Raw genomic sequence first — 26,161 nt, 5'->3', positions numbered from 1 at the left:
TATCTCGCAATACTATTGGTGTATCTTCCGAACTAGTTGGATAAAAAAGTTTTTTTTTTTAATATAAAAATTACTTTTTCTTTTTCAAGAAAACTTTAAAATTCCATTGTTAAATATATTAAAAAATATTTTATATAAATCTTTATTTTCTTACTGATCATAGTTTATTATAAAAAAAAAAAGTCAATTTATTATTTTTTTTAATTATGAACATAAAATTATTATTAAAAGTTTAACTTAAACGTTATTTTATCAATATAAAATTTTACCCAAATGTTATATATCTTATGAAGATATTATGAAAATAAAATATAAATATAACAATTATAATAATATTAAATTTTAACTAATAAACAACTTGATTGATACATTATAATAAAATTCATTAAATAATTTTTGTAGAAAAAAAAATTTTTTTAAATGATAAAAAAGATTGATATATAATAAGATAATAGCTAATTTATATTTTAGAAAAAAAATACAATTAGATTTATACTTTTGATATACTAGGACATTTGTCGGTAATGTTTAAAAATAATCTTGAATTTATATTTAGAATATATATGTTTTGATAAAAAAGAAATAAAATAGTATAATGAAAACAATTTTTTTTTTTAATTTACAACTACGAATAATTCACATATTTTTTAAGCTAGTGCTATATGATGACATAATCCTTCCCACGTAATATATTTATTTTATAAATAAAAGTTAAATATAAAAATCAAAGAAGTTAAAAAAAAATTTATTTTTTATTAAAAATTTAATAAAAATTAATAGAAAGAAACAATATTTATTTTTCAAAATAAAAAATATAATAGTATTTTAATTAAAAAAAAATTATTGAAATATTTTTTTTTAAAATTTAGTTAATATAATATATAAAAAAAAATAATTTTAATAAGAATATATTAAACAATGTAAAATCTTATTATTGTGAAATGATTAGCAATTTAGATATAATTACGTGAATACATTAATATATTTATAAAATTTTATTGATAGTGTATAAAATATATTCATTTTATTATTTTACTTATCTCTATGAAATCATTCATCTAAATATTTTAGTAATAAAAATATTTAAATATCTATTGTCATAAAAATATATAAAAATATTTTTGAAAGATCATTGTTAATAGAAAGTTTTTACTTTAAACTTTTATTAAAATGAAAGAATATATATACTAATCGTTTAATTTACAAAAAAATATTGAAAATATATTGTGACAGTACAATGTTAACCTACTGTTTATTTAAAATTTTTTTTTTTTTAAAAATTGAAAAAAGGAACTTTTTACTATTAATAATGTAAAGTTTAAGTATCATTGAAAATGTTTATTAATCTTAGGAAAAATTTTTATAAATATTTTACATAATAATACAATAAAAAAAATGTAATATTAGATGTATTAAAATTTAAATAATATAAATATAATTACACAGCTTTTTGTTTTCTTAAATTTCTATAACTTATTCATTTTTTAGATAAATTATCGTAAAAATAATAATATAGTTTAAAAATAATTAATCTTAAATATAATTTTTAAAATAAAAATTATTTTTATCAATCAAAATTATAATAGTTAGGTATATATTAAAATTATAACAATAATCCATCTGATTTTTAATTCTTTATGCCACTTTTCTTTATTAGTTACAATTGTATAACTTTAAATAAACTAATTTTTAAATTTTTTTTTTACTTACTAATAATTTTTTTTAACGTTGTTTTGATTAAAGTTTAATAAAAGAATACAAATTTAATAAAAATTTCAAATTGATTGGTTGATAAAAATGTTTTATTAAATCATATATTGTTTAATTAATTAAAAATGTCAAATATTATATTCATATTAAAAAAAAATCTAAAATTTTTGAAAGTAGATGAAATATAGAAATTTTTTTTATTTCTTATAAATATTTTTTTTAGTTAATATAATAAATCTAAAAATATTTTAAACAATAATTACAAATGTTGCAAATATCTATTTTTTTACAATAACATTCTTCAAACATTTATTATTATTTAGAAACATCAAATTATTTTTCGAGTTTAAAAAAATATTTGTGGAAGTAATTAATAATTAAAAAAATCATTCAAATATTTTTAAGAAAAAGATATTAAAAATTATTATGATGAAGAAAAATTATGTTTAATAAAAGTTAGATTGTAATACTACAATCTAGTAATAATAATTTTTGGTTGTTTTAAAAATCTTTTTAGAATTACTAAATAAACTTTCTGAAACAGATTTCGCATAATAAAATAAAAATTTTGAAATAACAATTTCATAAAATATATGAAAGTAAAGTTTAGTCCTTTGACTAAGAAATATTTCATTTCATTGTTCTATGAAGTTGATTAAAAAATAGTTACTAATATTTTGTTTTGTTTGTTTTTTTAGTACTTTAAAAACTTTTAAAAATAATTTTTTATTCTATTACAATTATACTTGTTTGTTATTGTTAATATTTATATTTATACAATAATTTAATATAATTTATCATATTTTTTTTTGTTGTCATAATGTTATTTTATATTTTTCGAAATTTATAAACATTATATATGTTTAATACCAATTTTAAAAAGGTCAAATCAAATTACATCAACAATTTTATTAATAATAAATTAAAAAGTTTATATTTTAAAAAACAATTTCTTTCTTAAGTTTAAACATAATACTTGTTTTTTAACAATTTAATTCCTGTTCAAGTTGTAAGTGAAATCTTTCGAAGATAATAAATTATTATTTTTAAACAGACGGTAATAATAATTTTATTTATTATACAAAACCAATATTCTTTTTAATATATTATAATCACACAAACACATTAATAATAATAAACATACTAATGGAATTATATTGATAAAAGACGTAGAAAAGATAAAAAAAAATAAATTGCTTAGAAAACTATAAAATGGTTGAAGGTATGTATAAGTTTAAATTTTGGCATTATGATAAAAGATATTTTTTCAAAAAAAAGACTTTAATATTGTTCATTTATTATCATTTGTTTTCTTTGTTCTGAATATAATTTTTAAATAATTTAACATAATGATTGAAATATATATTATTATAATAATTATAATTGTTTTAGTTTTAAGAATTTTTACTTAAAAAATTGCTAACAATTTAGAAGCATTAAAAGTTCAAACTTTTTGAAAATAAGTTAATAATACTAACAAACTAAAATACATAAATATTTTCCAACAACATCTGCTTCATTTTGATTACACAACTTAGTTTTTTTTGCTCAATATCAGATAAAATACTAAAAAAAATAATTTTTAGTTATTAAACTATTATTTTTCTAAAACAACCAATTTAAATGATTCCAATATTAACCTTTCTACCAATAAGATATAAAAAAATAATAAAAATTTTTTAGAAATTTGTAATAAGTATTTGATATATATTCTAAAACATCATAATAATGTAACAATAATAATGTGTTATTGAAACATTAAATTTTATGAAATTAAAAAAAAAAGTTATTACTTTTTTTTATATTTAAATTTAAAGCATTTCATATTAAAATATATAAACTAAAATACATAGAATTTTTTTAAACGACGATTTGTAATGATATAATTAATATATTAAGGTGATATTTGACTTTCAAATTATTTTTATTAAGATATTCAGTTTTTAATATAATCATTTAATTAAAAATAATAAGTTTTTTTAATCTAAATATTAAATCAATAAACATATATATAATTACTTTATTTACAATCCTTTATATTAAACTTTTTAAAAAAAGTTTTATTTTTATCAATTTTACCTTACTTATATTTTAAACATTTTAGAGACTAAAGACAACAGATCAAAATGAACCTGAATTTTTTTAATAATACTTAAAACTAATTTTTTTTATTTATTACTTTAAAAATTTGCAAATATATTTATTAAAAACTAAAACTTTTAAAATTATTTGTAAAAAAAAGTTATACCAAGATTGACAAATTGGACATTGTTGTATCGTAAAATATATCTTAAATAAAATTAACAATAAAAAAAAATAAATGTATAAATTATAATGAAAACATTTTTATTTTTTTTTAATTTAGACATGTCATATAAATTTCTCCAAATTAAACAATATATTTATAATTTATGTTACAAAATATATCAGATAAATAATTCTTTTTTTTTTCAAAATTTTATTATATAAAAAAAATACTTTGGTAAAAAGTTATAAATATCACATTGTACAAAGAAAATCCTTTTTTATCATTACATATTTAACTACATTATTTAATATTTAACATGTTAAATTTTTTATTTAAAACTAAATACATTCAGAATAATATAAAAAGAATACAATTTGTAAAGATAAGCATAATCAAAATGCATTGTATAAAATATTTAGCTATCTTTGCCATCTTCGCCATTCAATTCAGTTTACAAGATGTTTCTTCTGAAGAAAGTTCAAGTCAAGTTGCAGTAACATCACATGAAGGAAACAATTTGCCTGAAGAACAAGAAGTCGTTCAAACAAAAAAAAGTCTTCTTGGTAATTTTAAAAATAAGCTTAGTGAAAAAACAAAAGGATTGAAATCAAGACTTGTAAGTAAAATAATTATGTTGATTTTAAAGTTCTTTTAGAATCAAGCTAAAGACAAAGTAAAATCAGGATTAGAAAAAGTCAAGAATGAAGTAAATGAAAAGTTTAAAAGCAATTCTAAATTTCAAAAAGGTGTAAGTAATATTATAGTAAAGATAAAGATAAAATTGATGAAACCTGTTATTTTATCATTAGACAAATTTCTACCAATTAAATAATTATTTAATTGTAATAAGTTTAGATCAATTTAATTAAAATTATTTAACCTTATTATTTTTTTAATTATCTTTTTTAGATAGAATTGAAAGACAAAGTTAAAAACAAGGTTAGCGATTTAAGAAATAATTTTAAAAAGAAACTTCCTAAAATTTTTTAAAAATGAAAATTTTTAATTAGAAAAAATAATGGTAAATGTTGAATTTTTTTTATAAAATAAATATGAATAATGAAATATTTCATACAAGAAACAATTTTTTAAGTTGTTTAAAAAAAGTAAAACTTAATACATATAGTTTCTTATAATTATATTAATATTTATTATTATTTTTTTAATAAAGATAGAAAAAAATTGATATATATGTTTTTAAATGAAATTTAAATTTTTAAAAGTTTCATGTGTTTGATAGTTGTATTTTAATCTGCAATTATTTTAAAATTGCAACTAATATAATTCTTTGATACGATTTTTTTAATAGGATAAAAAACCTTTCAATGACAAAATGTTTTTTGCCTATATTTTTAGAGCCAAATATATATTTCTATCGATACTTGTCTTATTCGCAAAAAAATTAAATAATTCGTACTTTTTTTTCTTATCATCTAAATAAACAAATTGTCTTACCAAGCTTTGTGATTGATTTAAAATACATCAAAATTAAAAGGAAATTTATATTTTTCTAAAAATATCTTAAGTAGAAAGAGAGATATAAAACTTTTTATTACTGAAAATATTGAGAATAAGATTTCTTCAAGTACAATTTTTTATTTTATTAAAAAATGATTTTATAAATGAAATATAGTTTTTTACAAAAATAAACATTTAATATCTTGCTTGAAAATCAATTTTTTAAAAATTTAGCATTATAAATATTTGCTTTTTCTAATCTTTAAACTCTTTTTTTCCTCAAAATATCTTTTTTTTTGTAGCAAATGTTAGTTTTGCACTTTTTTCTGCATGTTTACATTAAAACGTAATCTTACAAAAAAATTATTGCTTTTTTTTGTTATAAGTACAATTTCTTCTTTTATAAATATTTATAAAAAATTTTTAATAATACAAACTCTAGTAAAAATGAATTTAAAATATATGTTAGAAAATTGTTGATATACTAAAAGTAACATGTATAAAAATATTTTTTCTTGATTTATGTGGATAAATTTTGAATATTTAAAAAAAAAACAAAAAAAAAATACAATTTTAAAAGATAAATTTTTTTTTATTTTAGTTACCATATATAGATAAATTCTCATACTACAATTTTACTTTTTGTTATTTATGTTTTATCTATTTTGTACTATTTATAATACTTTTTTATACTTATAATAATATTTTTTATATTTTAAAAAGTATAATGTTAAAAGATGATTAGTTATAACTTTTATAATACAATTTAAACTAAGCTAAAATACATATCTAGACATTTTGTTGTATAATGTTTAATAATATTTTTGTACTTTATATTGATACATTTTATGATAAAAACAAATCAAAATTATGAGTTTTTTAACTATAATCCAACTGCATTTTTTAATTTTTCTTTTTAAGTTAGTATGCGATAATGCTTTTTTTTTTCAATTATATACATAAAATGAATACATTTATGACAAATAAAACATTGTAATTTTCTACTTTTTAAGTGCAATAAATATTTTTTATCAATTTAGTATTTAAAATGTTAATTAATATCATTTCAAATAAACAGTTGTTTAGTACGAAAATTATTCAGATTTAATTTTACACAAAATCTAAAAATATATTTTTGATTGATTACTACTAAAATTAGATAATTTACAATCATTATGAAAATATTATTTAATAGTTTTACTATTTTTGTATAATGAAATTAATATCGTTTGTATAAGAATATATATAGGCAAAAAATATTAACATTTTCAATTAAAAATTATGTATAAACAATAAAAAAAAAGTTTTAATAAGGCATATAATAACAAGAAATATAAATAATCAACATAATCATAATAATATGAACAACAACATTTAATTTATTTTAATATTATCGTTCTCTATATTTTGTTTTTGTTTCACATTTTGTTAATTTAATAATATCTAAATGTTTTGAGTATTCTTCTTTATCATTAAAAAAAACAAAATAATTCCAGTTAATAGAATTATAAACATTAACATAACTTCTAAATTGTGTTGAAAAATAATGGTACAATATGGCACTTTCTTTTGTCAAAAATTTGCGTACAGTTTTGCTGGAAAAATTAGTAATATTTTTTTTTGTTTGATATTTTGGGAAATAAATAAGCATTCTTAAATTTTTTTGAATTTTAATCATATAATTTCCTTTGTAGCAAAAGTATTCTAATTTTTTAAAATTTTCAAGACAATTTTCATCAAGAATAATACATTTTGATAAAGATAAATATTTAATATTTGGTGCTTTTGTACTAATAAATTTAGCTCTTTCATTAGAAAAAGTAACTAGATAATCAATTGTAAATCTAATTGTTGATTCAGGAATATAATTATAAAAACTATCATATAAAAATAACATAGCAGAACGTGTATAAATATTAACATCATCATTTCTAATATCTAAATCAGATCTTAATATAATAGTTTTAATTTTTTTAGATAATAATGAACTTTTAATATTATTATCATAAATATATTTAATATGTGTTTCAAAAAACCAATCAAAATCAAATTGATTTTTAATAATAAAACTTTTGTCTGTATAAAGTTCTAAACTTTCTAAATTTATCATATATTTTAATGCATTAATAAATCCTAAACATTTAAATTCATTTCTATAATAAATAGTAAATTCTGTTAAATAACATGTTCCAACAATTCTAAAATTTCTAACATTAGTACAAAAAAAATAGGTAGGATTTGTAAATGGTGGAAATTTAACCAAAATTCCTGTTATAATAGCCCACATCATAAGATATTTTACATTATTAATAAATCCATATGAATATTTTCCATTAATAGCAACTTGACATTTATTAATTTTTCTTATATTATCAAACATTGTTAAACCTTTATCCAATATAACAATATCTCCATTATAATGATAGTAACTTAAATCAAAATGTATAACATTTAAATTTTGTAAATGACAAAAAATATTAGCATTATATTCAGGATGACGATTTAGAAAATAAAAAAGATCAAGTAAATGTATATTTTTTAATTCTTTTATATTTTTATTGTTCAAATTTTTGATAATATAATATATAAGTCCTTTCTTTCCAATATGATCATAATTTTCAATAAATAATATTTTTGCATTTGGAAACATACGAAAAATTATATTATAATATGTAGCAATAATATTACCCATAAATTGTATATCATTATCTGGTAAATTATCTATAAAATAACCTTCAATTCTTGTTCTTATTCTTGATATACTTTCTACAGATGATCCTTTAAATTGACAAATATTTTTAATTTCTTCATCTAATGATATATATGATTTTCCAGTATGAGCAGTTTTAATAATAAACGATGCATTTTTTATTTTTAATTCATTTTTATATCTTATTATTTTATTTTTTCTTAAATTTTTTCCTTTAGCATAATATTTTGGTAAAAATGGCATACGATATGACATTTTTTTAATACAATATCTTCTTTTCTTTTTAATTTTTTGAAAATTATTTGTATTTGGTATTATTCTTATAAAATATGATGGTGTTTGAAGAATAACATTTTTACTTAATCTGTATTGTAATACATAATTTGTAACATACGGCCATGTTTTTTCAAAATTTTTAATATCATTTATTGAATCAAGATGTTTTATAACATTATTACATATTGGTCTTTCTTTTAAAGCATCATAAACAATTAATTCCATATCTTCACTCATAATTGCTTAAATAAATTTATTCAGTATCTTTTTTTTATGTTCTTTATCTAATTATCAATAAAAAAAAACGATTGTAAATTAATACTTCTATAATATTATATATCAACAAAACATTTATTTATTGTTAAGAAAATAAAATCAAATATTTGATAAACCATAAATAATAATAGAATGAAAAAATAATAAACGTGAATATATATATCTATATATATAATTTGGTAAAAAATGAATTATTATTTTGTGATATTAATTAAATAATACTTCATCAAATTAACATTTTAAATGCCCTTTTTTTAAAATCTTAATGTGATTTATATTAAAAATTAAGTAACGCCTCTTTATTAGAATAATTTTTTAATTTGGAACAAAATCATGAAAGCTGGAAATTTAATTCCAACCCAAAAAATGTTATTAGAAAAATCATTTTCTCTTATAATATAAATAAATTCTCCTGTTTCATTATTAAAAAAATTAAAGAAAAAAATATTTGATATTTATATTAGGTTATTAATGACATTTTTTGATATAGAAAATAGGTATTATAATTAGACATTATTAATTATTGTAAGATATAAAAATTTTAGACTATTTGTCATTTAACGGAAGATCTATAAAAAACAGATTATTTATAAAAAGTAGATAAAATGAATGTTTATATTTATGAATTATATAGTTTGTTTTAACATATATATGACAAAACACCTATGAATATTATGTGAAAATATTTATACTTTTTTTTGTGTAAAAAAAAAAGTAATTAACGTGGTAATAAACCATATTTTGTTGGTTGAAGAAGTTCATTAACAACATTACTTTCTAATTTTTCAAATTCCTTTTTAACATCAACAAGATCATTAATTGTCTTTCCAGGTTCAGTTATCATTTCAATATAATATTTTATTTTTGGTTCTGTTCCGGATGCTCGAAGTGTAATAACATTACTATTTTCAAGAGTAAATGTTATCATTTCAGAAGAAGTTGATATAGGTAGTTTTGGTTTATTTCCTGGTTGTTCTGTATCATAACCAATTGTTAAATCACGAACATATTTAACTTTAACACCACCGATTGTTTCTGGGAATTTCATATTTTTACGAAGATTTCCAAATAATTCTTTTGTTATTGATGGATCTGGAACAACCCAATATGTTGATTTAACTAAATGAAAACCATATTCATTATAAATTTCATATAATTTATCTCTTAATTTTTTATTTTCTCTTTGAAGATATGATGCAATTTCAGCAAATATACCAGCAGAAGATACACCATCTTTATCTAATGTATGACCTGGCATATAACCTATTGATTCTTCCCATGACAAAATAACTTTGTATCCTTTTTCTTTTAATTCTTCAGCATAATTTCCCATCCATTTGAAACCAGTTAATGTAACATCTTGTTTAAAACCTTCCATATTTGCCATAGTTCTAGCAATTTGTGATGATACAGCACTATTAAGCATATAAACTTTACTATAATCTTCATTTGGATATCTTTTTTTATAATTCATCCATATCCACCATGTTATAATGGCACCCATTTCATTACCTGTAAATACATACCAACTACCATCTAATTGTTTTTCTGACATTTGAATACGATCTGCATCAGGATCATTTGCCAAAATAACACTTGAATTATTAGCATCAGCAGTTTCAATACAGAGTTTTAAGACACGTTCACCTTCTTCTGGATTAGGAAAAGGAACTGTTGGAAAATCAGGATTTGGATCACATTGTTCTTTAACTTGAATAATATTATCTTTTTTGAAGCCAAAAACATCAAACATTCTTATACAATAATCACGACCAACACCATGAAAAGCAGAATAAGTGAATTTAATTGGACATAATTTATTTTCTTCTTTATGAAAAACTAAACATTCTTCATCTTTAAAATAACTATCAATAACAGAATCAGCACTATCATATAATTGATTTTCTTCTAAACCACTAATATCCCAATATTCTTTTTTAGGAATTGGATCAGCTTCAGCTTCTTTACATATTTCAATATCATGTGGACCAATAATTTGAGCTCCATTACTCCAATATGCTTTATAACCATTATCAGTTTTAGGATTATGTGATGCTGTCATCATTAATCCTGCACCAGTTTGAAGTTTGATTACAGCATATGAAACAACAGGTGTCGGTGTAACAGCAGAAAACATATAAACTTTAATGGAATGTTTAATAAAAACATTAGCAACAAGTTTAGACCATCTAGCTGAATTGTGACGACCATCATACCCAATAACAATAGACCATTTCTCTTTTGGTAAAGTTTTATTGATATATTTTGCGAAACCATTTGTAATTTGGATTATTGTAAGATCATTAAGCCGACTTAAGCCACCTTCCATACGAGCACGAATTCCTGCTGTTCCAAATGTAAGTTTACCAGTCATTCTTGAAGTTAATTCTTTACAATTTTTTTCCTTAATAAGTTCATTTATTTCATTAAGATAATGAACATTCTAAAATTTATTTACAAAGATATTTTAATAATATTTATAATTTTAAAAGGCTTACTTTTTCATGATCCAAATAAAATTGTACTTTCTCAGCAACTTCAGGTGTAACAAAAGACAAAGACATGTTGTATCAATCAATCTAAAAAAATGAAAAATTGTACAAGTTTTATTTAATTGAATCAAGGAGAAATTATAAAAAATAAATAAAATAATATATTATTAATACACGTATATTAATATTACAAAATTTTTATCAAGTAAAATTTTTAAAAAGACAGTAACAACCAAAAAAAAAAAATTATAAAATTAATGACATTTGTATGCATATATTTTCCATTAAAAGAAATAATTAATAATATTAAGATGTACAATTCATTATCGATGATAAAATATAACTATTATATAAGAGTATTGTATAAATTACATAAATGACATTGACCTTTGAATATTATCTATTAATTTAAAATTGTATATTAAACCATCATTCAAAAAAATGTAATGTTAATTTGTAAAATTAAAAGCTTGATAAATAATTTTAATGTTTAAAATGATCATGTGGCTGATAAGAGGAAACGTAAAGTATTATAATCTTGATTTATTGTAAGATAATGGTAAAAAAAATTTTATTACACTATATATTTTTATAAAAGAAATTTTAACTTTAAAAATTATTGAATATCATAGTAAAAAAAATTATTAAACTAAAAAATTATTTTTTAATTTATTTAATTATCATTTTTTAATCTTCTATTGTAATGTAATTATTCCAATATACAGTTTCATTGAATCGTTGTAAGATATTATATAATATTTTTATTGTAACTTAATAAAATAATTTAATTAATTGTTATCATTAATAAACATACCTAAATAAAGAATGAACATTTCCTTCATTTTGGGCACTAACAGTACGTTTTTCAAAACGTATCAAACCATTATATACATCTAAATGTAAATCTCTTATAATACGTACACCAAGATTTTGAAAACCATGTTTTACTGCAATATTCATAAGAGGAATTAAACAATGAAGTGAACCTTTTTCTGGAACAGTTGCGGAAACACCCTGTGCGACTTTTATTTTTTCATTTGTAGTTGATAAATATCTTTCAGAAGAATAATCATTTACTTTCATTGCATCAATAGATCCCATACCTCTATATTTTTTTAAACGTTCTCCATTTGGACCAATAATTGTTTTACCCGGTGCTTCAGATGTCCCAGCAATTAAACTACCCATCATTACTGTATTAGCCCCTAATGTTAAAGCTTTAATAATATTTCCAGTATTATTTATTCCACCATCAGCAATTGTTGGAATTTCTCTTGATCTACAATATCTACTAACATGATAAATGGCAGATGCTTGTGGGCGACCAACAGCACATACTTCCTGTGTAATACATATTGAACCAGAACCCATACCAATACGAATACAATCAGCACCAGCATCAATAAGATATTTTGCTTGTTTAACTGTAACAACATTACCAGCAATAATATCAGGATAACTTGGATATTTTTTTTTAATTTCTTTTAACAAATTTATTTGATAAATAGAAGCACCATTCGATGAATCCTTAAAAATATTTTAATAATATTAATATAATAATATAATAAATCTTACAATAACAATAACATCTACACCAGCATTAACTAATTTATCAATATATTCCATTTTTCCTTCTCTAGTATTTATAGCAGCACCAACTAATAATTTTCCATGTTTATCATAGACAGCCATAGGAAAATCTTTTTTTAACATTTTGGACTTAACAAAAAGACCACAAAGATTATTTTTATCATTTAATACTGGTATATAATTTAACTTATGTTTTGTAAGAAGTTTATATGTTTCATCAGCTGTTGTATTATCATTAACAACAATTAATTTATCCATTTTTGTCATAACATCAGATACTTTAATTTTATTATAATTACATTCTTCAATAAATGATATATCACGAGAAGTAATTATACCAAGAAGATTTTCATTTAATTTACCATTTTTTGTAACTGGAATTCCACTTATACTATATTGAGTTTGTAAATGTTTTACATAATCAATTGTTGCATCTGGATGAACAGTAATTGGTTGACAAATTAAACCATGTTTATAATTCTAAAAAAAAAAATAATAATAATTATTAGATATAATGTTACCTTAGTATATTTTATCTCTTCTATTTGTTGTGAAATATCAAGAAAATTATTATGAATAATTCCAATACCACCATTCAATGCCATAGCTATAGCAACTTTATGTTCAGTGACTGTATCCATAGGTGATGAGACAAAAGGATTATTAAGTATAATATTTTTAGTAAATCTTGTATTTAATTTAATATTATCTAAACTAAAATGAATATAACGAGGAAGTATAATAAAATCATTAAAAGTAATTCCTTGTTTTCCTTTAAATAATTCCTCAATTTTAAGACCATCTTCATCAACCTCATTTATTAATATTTCATTAGAACAAAAATAAAATTCATCATAACTAATTTTTTTTAATATATTAGTTGGTGAATCAAAATCACCATCTGATTTTACATTCCAACATTCATTAGACATAATTAAGAATAATAATCTATAATATAGAGTTATAAGTACAATAAAATTTTACTAATTTTAGATATAAGTAAAAATTTAAAAACATATTAATGTATGGATCATCAATATAAAAATAAAAATATTTATTTAAAATGAAGCATACATTAAATACACGTAATAAATCGTCAAAATAAAGATTGCTAAGCAACGAGTGTATCTTTTTTCAAATAAAGTTTTACATAGATAATTCTAAAATGTTTGTGCATTTTTAGAAATATATGACTAAATGATTTCTTTTAATTATGATGGCACCTTTCTAGAAAATAAAGACTTTTATCTAAGATGATAAGATAAATATAAGAAAAACAAAAAAAGTGCTTCTCCTGTTTATGATAAACCATAAAGGTATTAATGTAAAGAAGATATATAAATATATTAAAAATTTTTAAAAGAATTTTATTTTATAATATAACTTTTTATGTTTATTTTTAAATTTTATTTATTTCAAGTTATAAATAAGAAATAAATTTAAAAAAAAAACAAAAATTATGTTTATAAAAATAAAGTTAATTTATTATAGTTATCTTTAAATAAAAAACTTATAAAAAAAATAAATGTATGAAGGAATTAAGAAAACAAAAAATTTATAACATTTCTTTTTTAATAATCAAATATATTTTATTTTTAAATAAATTTAATTTAATCATACTGAAAAATTTTTTAAAAATGAAAAGATTTATATATAAGAGAAATAAAATATTATATTCATACAGTGATCATTTAAATTTAAATTTCATGAATTATAAATATATTTAAAGTTATTTTTAATATTTCTATATATATAATATTTTAAATAATAAGTTTTATTATGTCATAGAAAATATGATCTATATTTATGCCATAAGTGATACATCGTAAGTCTTGAATAATTAAAAAATAAAAATATGTAAAAGATTACATTTATAAATTAATTTTTTTAAATTATTTAAAATGATAAATTAAATCTGTTTTCTTCTTTTGATAAAAAAAAAATGTAAATAATATATTTGCATAAAAATGACTTAAAAATGTTTTATTTTTTTTTTGTAAATAATAATTATTGTTCATTTAATTTTAATATTTTATTAACATATTTTTCATTTCTTCCAACATATTTTTTTGTTCAGTAAAAATTGACAATCGAAAAAATGATAGTTATTCATCAATTAAAATGTTTACACTAATAAAAAGGACATAATAAAATAAATTTATCCATTGCAAAGTGCAATCTTAATAGTAAATACAATTGATTTATGATTACACAAGTTAAGATATTTGAAGAAGAGTCAAAACATTTTTAATATTATTTTTTATCTAAAAAATTAATAATCATTTAATCTGTTAAAAAGGCTTTTTGAGCTCTTTTAAATATATTCTTTACATTTATAATATGAAGGATTTGACGTTAACTATTAAAAATGTATGGTGTTAATTTATTATTAAAATTATTGAAAATTAAAATAACTCATATTATTATTGCATGGAAATAAATATATATATATATATATATATATATATATAAAAATCTTTTAGTAAATGTTGTTCAATATAAATATATGAAATATTTTAAGAATTTTTTCTTTATACCATTATTTTTTTATTATTGTTATTATATATTAAAACTTATATTAACAAAATTTAAATACCTCATTAACAACTATATTTATGTATATTAATAGCATTGTAAATAGAAAGCCTAAGCTTTTTTTAAATATTATTATAACAGTATGTAATTTTATACACATAACGATCATCGTTTGGAATATTTCAAAAAGCATGATATTATTATTTAGATTTTGATGACTCTGATAAAATGTTTTATCATATATATATATATATATATATAATGAACTGTTTAAATATTTTATTTTATCATCCTATCATTTTTCCATCGTATCCATTATCTTATTTTTTTTAGCTTAATCTATATTCATTTTATATCTAAAAGACTATAAAATATCAAAAAAAAATTTTTTAATATAACTTTAATTATCACACATTTATTTTATATTATACTACTTTTATAATAAATTAATAATATGTATAATGAAACTTTTTCTTATCAAAATTGCCAAAATTTTACTTGGGGTAAGTTAAAAGTAGAAGAAATAATATTTAAAAATAAAAAAAAAAAAATATGACCAGCTGACTTGGTAATTATAGTTAAGATGTCTTAAATGGAAATACAGTTGGTAAACAACAACACTATTCCACATAAACATCACTCATTAATGTTTGTGTGTGTCATTTATTTGTATCTTAATTGTTTAACATATTAACATTAATAATATTATTTTATAGATAATCCAAATATCATGGATGATACGATGGTTCTAGCATCGTCTTCAAGAGATGGTCAAAGTACTTTATTTCCTATTACTTTTCATGATGGTCCAATAACACCAGCATTGGAGAGATTAAGTATTCTACGGCAAAAAGGAGAATTTTGTGATTGTGAAATAAAAGTACAAGATAAATTATTTGCTGCTCATCGTGTAGTACTTTCCTCTGTCAGTCCATATTTAAATTCAATATTTAAAAGAAATATGATTGTTAAAGAAAGGATGGTATTAAATTCATGGTATCCAGAAATTTTTGAGCAAATTCTTGAATATTGTTATACAGGAAGAATTACAATTAATCGTGAAACATGTTTTGAAACATTAAGATTAGCTAATAGTTTTCTTATGGCACGTTTAAAAAGTTATTGCGCAAATTATTTAGATCAAGCTATGGATCCATCAAATTGTCTTTCAATAAAGGATATCTCTACAAAATATAATATTCCATCATTACAAGCAACAGCATGTGAATATTTTGATAATAATTTTACAAAATGTCTTCTTGAAAGCACTAATATACCAGAATATTCTTATGAAGAGCTTCGTAATTTATTAATGAATCCTAAATATAATTGTATGTTAACACCAGAAGTACATATTAAAGTTATAACTCGTTGGACTAATCATTATATTGATGATAGAGAAGATGCATTTGATGAGTTATTAAAACAAGTCAATCCACAAACAATAAATATATCAACAATTGAATATTTATTAGATTATTCACCATTATATCAAAATTCAACATTTTGCAGGTTTATGCTTATGAATCTTGTTTATTCATATCATATGCCATTAGGAAAATATGAAATTGAATTTCAAAATTATTATAAACAAGCAAATACATATGGTATACAATCATTAAAATGTGTTCGTCAAAATGAAAATATGATTCAACACCCAGAAAATGAAGGGATGTCGCAAGCATCATATCAAAATTTTCAACAACCAATTAATAATGATAATAACCAAAGTCAAATTCATCATAATGAACAATCATCTGACATGGATAGTAATAGACCATCAATTAAATTAAAAATAAATATGAATCATAAAAGTAATAGTAATATGGAAAATTCAGAAATAATGATTGATGGAAATGAAAATGTAGAAAAAAATAAGAATAGAAAACGTGGAAGGCCTACAAAAGAAAAAATTTGTACAATTAATGATAATAATGATATTGAACCAGAATCAGCATTTTTTGATTTAGATGAATCATTAGAAGAATTAGTATTATTTGATACAGATGATGATATTAATCCAGATGATATAATCGATGATAAATTAATTGTTCCAGCAACTGGAGATGATGCAAAATATCAGTGTGACAATTGTCCTTTTCAAGCAGCAACACTAAATATTATTAAACTACATATCGCAAAAACACATGCAAAAAATGTTTTATATGTATGTCCTTTTTGTCAATATGAATGTACATGGAATAAAATATTTTATAATCATATGAGAGAACATTTTCAAGTAAGTTAAAAAAAAATATATATTTTTATATATAAATTAATTATTAATATTTTTTTTTGTAGGGTCCTCCATATAAATGTGATCATTGTGAATATTCCTGTGATAATATTCATTTATTATTATCACATAGAACATGTCATTCAGATGAGAAACCATTTAAATGTGGATATTGTGACTATAGGTCGAGAGTTAAAGCAAATTTATATACACATGTTAGATTACATACAAATGATAAACCATATTTATGTGAATATTGTGATAAACAATTTGCAACTTCTATTTATTTAAAATCTCATTTAACCAGTCATTCAGATGAAAGACACTATGCATGTGATATTTGTGATTTCACTACAAAATATGCTAGTCATTTATTATCCCATAAAAGACTTCATTCTGGTGATTTATTTCATTGCGAATATTCTGGTTGTTCTTATTCATCACCTAAAAAATCACAATTAGCTGCTCATTTGAGAACTCATCTTGCTGTTAGATCTCATACCTGTAATATTTGTCATAGATCATTTATTGAAAAATCCCATCTTGTTAGACATGAAAGAATACATTTAGAAGATAAACCATTTAAATGTGAACAATGTTCATATGCCTCATCAAGAAGAGATAAACTTAAGGAGCATATTCAAAAACACCATACAGGAGATAATTCAGGAAATAATAAACCAACAAAACGTCGTAAACGTGATAAATTAAATAATGAATCAAAAATACAATTTCAAAAGGAAATTGCATTAAGAAATAGACAAAGTGACCAAACAAAATTATTCCGTCCTATAACACATAATGAAATAGAGGAAAATATTTTTCCTGATAAAATATCATCAACTACACATAATAATGTAATTTCAATGAATACTAGAACTATTCATCACCAACAACAACAACAACAACCTGAAAGTAACCTTACAGAGTATAATGATATGATAAATATTGGTAGAATTCATAGTAATAATCGATCATCATCTGTTGTATTACAATCAAATCAAGATAGTATCCTCCTTCATAATATAAGTCCTTCTCGATCTCTAAATGGAAATATAAATGATATTCTTGGTGATGATACTTTATATGATAATATTGGAAAAGTTAATGTTGACGGGGGACATTTAACACGTATGATGGGACATGAAACATCAAGATCATTTCCTGAAACACCAACAGATCCTATGGATAGTCAACTAATAAGAAGTCCCCAATCTGTTGATCCTCAATATATGATAGATGATTTTAATCAAATGAATCCTCCAAATAATGGTATTGATATGCAAAGACCAATGTCCTTACCACCATATACAATGCCAAATCAAATGATGTCACAAAATGGTCATCTTAATAATATTAATCAGGTTACTACTTATAGTCAACCTACTAATACAAATCCACAACTTCATAATGGTCCAGGTGTTCATAATAATATGCATACATGGGGATGGTAGAAAAAAAAAATTTTTTTTTCATCTTATTTATTGATAAGTGACAAAAAAGATAAAATTTACAAAATGAAAATGCAAAATATAGAGTAAATAGATTTATTATAAAAAAAAAACTTATTATTTTAAATTATAATTTAACAAAATATAATACTAACTATTTTTATAGTGAAGAATGTAATATGTTAATGATTATTATTATTATTATAAAGAAATTAAAAAATGCAACAATGAAAGAAGACTTTACAATCATTATACATTGATCTTTTATTTTTTTTCTCTAGCTTCAAAAAAATATTATTAAATAAACTTAAAAAATATATATATATTGTAATAAAAAAAAAAATTATTAAATTATTTTAATAATTTTTTTTATTTAAAAAAGAGCTTAAATAATATATTTTTTTTTTAATTTATATATAAATTGTTATAAATAAATATTATTATTTATAATATAAATCATCATTGCATAAATTTATATATACTATTGTTCTTTTTATTCTTTTCAATTAATAATGTACTACAAATGTTTAAAGGATTAGTAAGATAATTGTTATTTATTTATAAAAAAAAATAATTGAAGCGGCAAATAGTTTTTTTTTATATTATGTTTATAAAAAGAGAATAAATTTCTTTAACTGTTCAAATCATAACATATAATTTTACCTTTTTAAATCACATTGAAAAGATTAACTGGTTTTGTCATTTTAATCTTCTTGATTAGTAACTATATATTTAATTATTCAAAATATGATTTCATTTACCTAGCTAACCTTATGCCATTCCATGGCATTATCTTTTTATTTAATATATTTATATATATATATATATAGTCAAAGTAATTATATTTTAAAACATTATATATATATATATATATTGGTTAACCTTTCTCTTTTGTTAATGATTAATATATTTTTATTAAATATATTAAAATTATATATCCTTTTAGGTTATGGTATTATTATAATTAAAAATTTGAAAAGAGAAAGATTTAATGATATGTAAAATAATAGAGGAGTTTATTAAAATAACATACGGTGTAGATTTAAAAAAAAAAGAAAAAAGAATATAGTAATATGTTTTTTTTTTATTTCCTTTAATTTATATTCTAATCATCTATATATATTATTTCGTTATTGTTAATGGAGTATGAAATTGTTTGACTTTCTAGAAAAAAAAAGTCTTTTTATCATGTTAAATAGTTAATTGAAGTTAACAAGTGCTTACAATAAATTTCGGCTTATTTTCTTTTAATTGAAGACATTTATAATATATGTATATATATATATCAAAGAAAAAACATATGAAATTAAAATATATGTACAGATTGAGAAGATAAAAGGTGGAAATTATTATCATGAAAAGTTAGTTTATTTTTGGACAATTTATTTAATACAACCTATAAAATTTTTTTTCTTTGTTTAATTTATATTTTATGTCATTTTACTAATTGATGACATGTTTCTTCTTCTTTTTTTTTACTTATTTGATTTATAGATAATAACATTAAAATATCTTAATTTAATGATTGCGGAAGCTTTTAAATTAAAAAGTGAGTATTTATCATATCAAAATATACTTATTGTTTTTAAAACAAATATACTGTATGATTATACATATGTATTTATAATTTAGAAATCGGTTTCTTTTTTTTATGTTTTTGTTAAGATTTAAATTATTTTTAGATAAAAATAATACATGTAAAATTAATTTATCTTTTTAATTGATAGGAAAATAAAAGGAAGGAACAAGAGTATATTATTTTGATGTTACAAAGTAAAGTTTTGTGGAAATTTTGTTGTCCTTGTAATTATAAAATGTTTCTACAATTATAGTAGATAAATAAACTTTTACTTTTTACTGTTATTTTAATTAATAGTTAGTATAATAATAATACAATTCTCAGTTATAATAAATATATATCTAATTTTAATTTAATTTAAGTTAGAATAAATTCTAATTATAGAATATTGTGTTCATTTAACTTGTTAATTAAATCATATTTTCACCACTTTATTATTATATATTTTTTTTTTCACTCAAACATCAATAGAAAGAAGACATAATATGTATATGTTGAAGAAATATTACAATTGAGATTTACTATTCTCTTGTATAATTAAAAATTCTTATTTTCTTTTATTCTATGATAAAGTTTACTTTTAAAATTTTATAAGTGTAATAGATGTTAAGAAAAAAAAAAAATAAAAGAAAATCTAAATAAAATAAGAAATTTTTAAATTCTCCTTTTTGATTAGGTCTTTTAGAAACATCCTATAAAACATATATATATATATATCAATTCTTGATAAAATATATCACTCAACTTTTGTATATACTCTTATACATTATAAATAAAAAAAAAAATTTTAATTTTATGTATACTGTCTTTAATATAAGATAACTTTATATATTTGTAAATTTATTAAATATTTTAAAATATTTTATTAAAATATTCTTCATTATATATGTATATATTTATATATGTTTCTTTTATTAAACTTAAAAATTATTTGGATAAAATTTTTTTTTTATTTTAATTTATTCTTATTTACTCACTACGGGACTCTCTTTATAATTAAGATGATATCGGAAGACAAATTTAAATGTATAAAATAAAACTTTTATATTGAATAATACAAATTTTACTTTTATATTACTATTCTGTATTAAGTAAAATTATAATGATTTAAAATGGTTTAAAAAATTAATAAGAAAATATATTACATTTAAAAAAGTCATACTTAAGAAATATAAAGTTAAGATATATAGTCTAAATGATATATACTATTCTCACATAAAAATGAATAGATAATAGAAGAACATATTATTTTAAAAAGAATTGTTAATAATATTCTATAATTTTTTTTTCTTTTTTTTTCTATGCTATTATCTATAATAATGTAGGTAATAACAATTAAAAAATAATTTAAAATTATAATATAATATATCATTTAAATTTTTTTTTACAATGTATAAAGTTAATTATTACAATATTAAAAAAAAATAATTATAGTTAGGCTTATTTTATTTAGTTTTGTATGTCATTTTTAAATACTTCCTATTTTAACTGTTTTATTTTTATCTATTTAACAAGTTAGCGTGGTTTTTCTTTATTTGAAACATATTAAATCTCTTTCAATTACTTCTTTATCTTTTTATATTATGATATTTTTTCACTCATCCATTCATTCATTTTCAATATTCTTTTTTATATCAAATTTATATTCCATTTATTTTTCTATAATATAAAACGATATACCCTTTGACATAAATAAAATTATTGAAACCTGTTGATAAAAAAAAATGTATCTAAATTTTTTTATTATATTAATTTTTTTTTTTTAAAAAAAGACAATGCCAAATTTAATTATTTTAAATTCATAAACCATCCAATTTTTTTTTTCGTTTCCTTATATATTTCATTTAAATGATATTTATTTCTAATGATGTTTTATCTTAACTATATAAATTTTGCACTTTTAAAATAAAGACATTTTTAAGGGAATAAAGATATTTTAAAAAAAAATTATTTTTTCTTTTAAAATTTTTAAAATATTAGTATCACCTTCCAATGTATACATAAAGGTTATATTTATAAAAATGTTTAGGTAATTTAATATATATTTATCTTTTATACTTTCAAAAACCCTTCTTAAAAATATCTCCAAAAATAATATAAAAGATAATGATTTTTATATTTTATTTTACCTATCTTAAATATCATTATATACATATTTAAAGTATTTTAGTATTAAAAAAACTCTACAAAATCTTAACATTTTTGAAGATATAATATAAGTTAAGAATAAATCATTATTGAGATTCACAAAGATACTACTTATAAAAATTTCACAATATATATTCTTTTAACAATTGTTTACAAGTTAAAATTTTTTTATTATTCTTTTTAATAAAAAGTAAGTTATGGATGTGACAAAAGTTAATTTCTTTTAAAAAATTTTTCTATTCCTATTTTCTTTATGTTCTATTATTTTATATAATAACAATAATAATAATAATAACTATTTTATCTTTATTATATAGATAAAATTATTATGATTATAGTTATTGAAGTAATATAAAATCATGATCTATGAATAATCATTAAATTATTTCTGAGGACCATAAAATGTTATAAAAAGTAATTAGCAATTATAAAGGATTATTTTATATATATTTAGTGTTAAGATTAATATTATATTTTAAAATAATACTTACTTGCGTGTACTTATAAATTTCTCTTTTTCAATTTAAGGTATATCATGATTCTTTAAAATTTAAGTGAGATTTAATGTTTATTAATAGAAAATAAATTAAGAATATACTTTTTAATTTATAAAATTCTATTAAGATCTTTTAAAAATATTATCCTCTAAAAATATAAATGTTTATGAGTCAATTATTGTGATTTTAAAATTGAATTTTTGATGTATTTATTTTATAAAAATTTAAATTTATAAAAAAAAATTTTAAATGCTTTAATCTTTATTCTATTATATTAATGTAAAATGATAGTTTTTGTTATGAAATTTTCTCATACTATTTAAAATGTATATCTAACATTTTTATTCTTAATTTAAACATACCTCATTATATTTTTCTAAATATCATTCTTCTTTTTAATTTTATTTTTTTTTTTTGTAAAAGAAATTAATGTTAAATACTAATTTTGCCTCTTATTTTATATATAGTTATATCATTTTACATATAAAATATTTTACTTTTTTCTTTAATTATATTATTTTTGATTTTTATTCAGAGTATATAAGGTCAAAAATTAAAATTAAGGAAAATTTTAAAATAATACATTATTTTAAATAACAAGATTGATAAAAATATTTTTTTTTTCACATAAACAAAGTATTATATTTGTTATTAAATAAGATTATTATATTTTTATCAGATATAATCGTTTCATTTAAAAAAGTTTTTTTTTTAAGAATAAAGTTATAGATAATTGAATATATTCACTCAAATATATCTTCACCAATCATAATTTTAGAATGACAAAAACCAATTATAATCTATTAAAAAATCCTTTTAATATTTTTTTTATCATTTTATATTTCAATTTAATTATATAAACATTTTATATTATTATATATAAAATTTAACTGTAATAAAATTAACCCATCATTTATATTGTTCACCTCATATATAGATATAATAATATCATTCAGCTGTTTCTTTTTATAAAAAGATTATATTAATATATTTTCTTTTTTGATAAATTAAATTTAATAACTTAAAATACTATTATTTATAGTTATATTATATACCTTAAGCTTTTACCATACATGTGTATTTATATATTGTATAAGCACAGCTGTAATTGTCTCTTATATTCATCTTTTTTTTTGTATAAAATCTTTTCTTTATCAGGAGAGAAAAAGCTAACAACAAAAGTTATGGTCAAAATGATAAATAAATATCTTGTTTACTATTATTTTAAATATTTATCATGTTTTAAATGTATTTAACGTATTTATAATTATAAAGAAAAGAGTCATTAATTTAAATGAAAATTATCTTTGTTTTTTATTAATGCAAATTTTATTACTAAATAATAATTATTTAATATAAAAAGTAAAATTAAAATATTTTTTTATTTATCTAAAAAAAAAATTTCTTATTAACTAAACTAATAAAGTACTTTTTAAATTTTTATCTTCTCTAATCTTCTCCTTTTTTTGTTTTATATTTTGTTATATTTATTTATTTTATTATTATAATTATATTTATAATAATAGTTTTTTTTTTTTCTTAATTAATTGATAAAAATTTTTTTTCATTATTTAATATTTAATGTAAATGTGATAAAATTAAAATATAAATATACCATTACGACGCTTGGATTAAAAATCATTTTAACAAAAATTAACATTAATTATCTTTGTATACTTTTTTTATTCTTTATTTTTAGAGAAATTTAAGTTAAAGAACAATAACAATAAAATGATTTACATTCCAACTTATGTAAATATACTTTTGTTTTTTTTTTTTAAATACTATTTTATAACAATACACTTTGCCAAAGATTAATTGTTAGGTAAAAAGTAATAAGTGTTTATGTAAATAATAATTTACCTTTTATCTAATACTAACTTTTTAAAGTAAAGAAAAAAAAAACATTTATTTTAAAATTGTCTTATTATAAAAGAAATTTGAATTTTTATTAATATTTATTTTTTTTATAAATAATTGTTACAATCTAAATGTTCATTTACACATTTTCTCATCATTTATTTGAAAAAAAAAAGTAGTGAATATAAAATTAATGAGATATTAATAATATTCCATATTTTATCTTAAATTAAGGATACTCCTTGAATGGCTAAGATACTAACACCTTAACAATGTCTTTTATTGCGTATCTTTTTAATACGCTTAAAATAATTTTAATGTATAAATATATGATGTATATATATATATATATTTATCACATTCTTTTAGATTCACACTTTTAACAATTCATTTTAACTTTTATTTATAAATGAATAAGACAAAGTCTAACATTTCTACAAATAAATAATCACATCAATATTTCTTTTATTAACATTTGAAACTTTTTATATACATTACCTCATCTATGGATGATGGACTACCTTATATTTCTATTATTTTATTTATATTTATATCTGATATTTCAAGAAGATAAGATTACACCACACGAGAAAGATATTTAATGTTCTTATATTATTATTATTATTATTATCAAATAGAATTCCTTTATCATTGTCTTAAAAAGTTTCAAATCTTTCAAAGATGTATATCATCATTATTATTGTTATTAAAAGATATAAAAATGTAGATGAATTAAGCTAAACAACTATTATACTCACGCAACAAATCTTTATAAATATAAAGATATCTTAATAAAGTGTGTATCAAATTATTGTATACTCCTTTTATATAATTATTATTAAAATGATAATACTTATAATATAATATATATATATTATTAAATTTTCTTACAAATATTGATATGTTCTGGTAAACTTTTAACTAGCCTAAATGGTGTCTAATAAAAGTTTAACTCCTCCTTTAAATTATTCTAAAGAAAATTTGTAGTTTAACTGAATATGGGGCCAAAATATCTTCCATATGTATTTAACTTACTTTGTTTGATAATATTATTTATAATAAAACTTGTCAGATGGTTGTTTTAAGGTAATAATA

At 18.8% G+C, this 26,161-nt stretch overlaps 5 protein-coding genes across 5 annotated transcripts; 2 read left to right on the top strand and 3 right to left on the bottom strand.

Moving 5' to 3' along the window:
• Positions 1-4,355: 4,355 nt before the first annotated feature.
• Positions 4,356-4,948, top strand: SRAE_X000227200 (Hypothetical protein; the record flags this gene model as incomplete). The annotated part of the gene is made up of 3 exons (XM_024645464.1): positions 4,356-4,574; positions 4,614-4,706; positions 4,868-4,948. The coding sequence occupies 3 exons, from the start codon at positions 4,356-4,358 to the stop codon at positions 4,946-4,948; spliced, it is 393 nt and encodes a 130-aa protein (XP_024499744.1).
• A 1,858-nt stretch (positions 4,949-6,806) lies between these two features.
• SRAE_X000227100 (Hypothetical protein) lies at positions 6,807-8,639 on the bottom strand (the record flags this gene model as incomplete). Its single annotated transcript, XM_024645462.1, has 1 exon — positions 6,807-8,639. One exon carries the CDS (start codon positions 8,637-8,639, stop codon positions 6,807-6,809), a length of 1,833 nt encoding a protein of 610 aa, XP_024499743.1.
• Positions 8,640-9,396: 757 nt separating this feature from the next.
• SRAE_X000227000 (Phosphoglucomutase-2) lies at positions 9,397-11,242 on the bottom strand (the record flags this gene model as incomplete). The annotated part of the gene is made up of 2 exons (XM_024645461.1): positions 9,397-11,121; positions 11,177-11,242. The coding sequence occupies 2 exons, from the start codon at positions 11,240-11,242 to the stop codon at positions 9,397-9,399; spliced, it is 1,791 nt and encodes a 596-aa protein (XP_024499742.1).
• A 676-nt stretch (positions 11,243-11,918) lies between these two features.
• Positions 11,919-13,692, bottom strand: SRAE_X000226900 (Inosine-5'-monophosphate dehydrogenase 1; the record flags this gene model as incomplete). The annotated part of the gene is made up of 4 exons (XM_024645460.1): positions 11,919-11,940; positions 11,985-12,697; positions 12,746-13,240; positions 13,282-13,692. The coding sequence occupies 4 exons, from the start codon at positions 13,690-13,692 to the stop codon at positions 11,919-11,921; spliced, it is 1,641 nt and encodes a 546-aa protein (XP_024499741.1).
• A 2,057-nt stretch (positions 13,693-15,749) lies between these two features.
• Positions 15,750-18,985, top strand: SRAE_X000226800 (Zinc finger protein 64 homolog; the record flags this gene model as incomplete). Its single annotated transcript, XM_024645459.1, has 3 exons — positions 15,750-15,798; positions 16,012-17,534; positions 17,597-18,985. 3 exons carry the CDS (start codon positions 15,750-15,752, stop codon positions 18,983-18,985), a joined length of 2,961 nt encoding a protein of 986 aa, XP_024499740.1.
• Positions 18,986-26,161: the final 7,176 nt, after the last annotated feature.

This window comes from Strongyloides ratti, scaffold srae_chrx_scaffold0000005, assembly GCF_001040885.1.
Source record: "Strongyloides ratti genome assembly S_ratti_ED321, scaffold srae_chrx_scaffold0000005".
Lineage (NCBI taxonomy): Eukaryota > Metazoa > Nematoda > Chromadorea > Rhabditida > Strongyloididae > Strongyloides > Strongyloides ratti.
The sequence above is the reverse complement of the archived record's forward strand: the minus strand, read 5'-3'. Positions and strand labels throughout refer to the sequence as shown.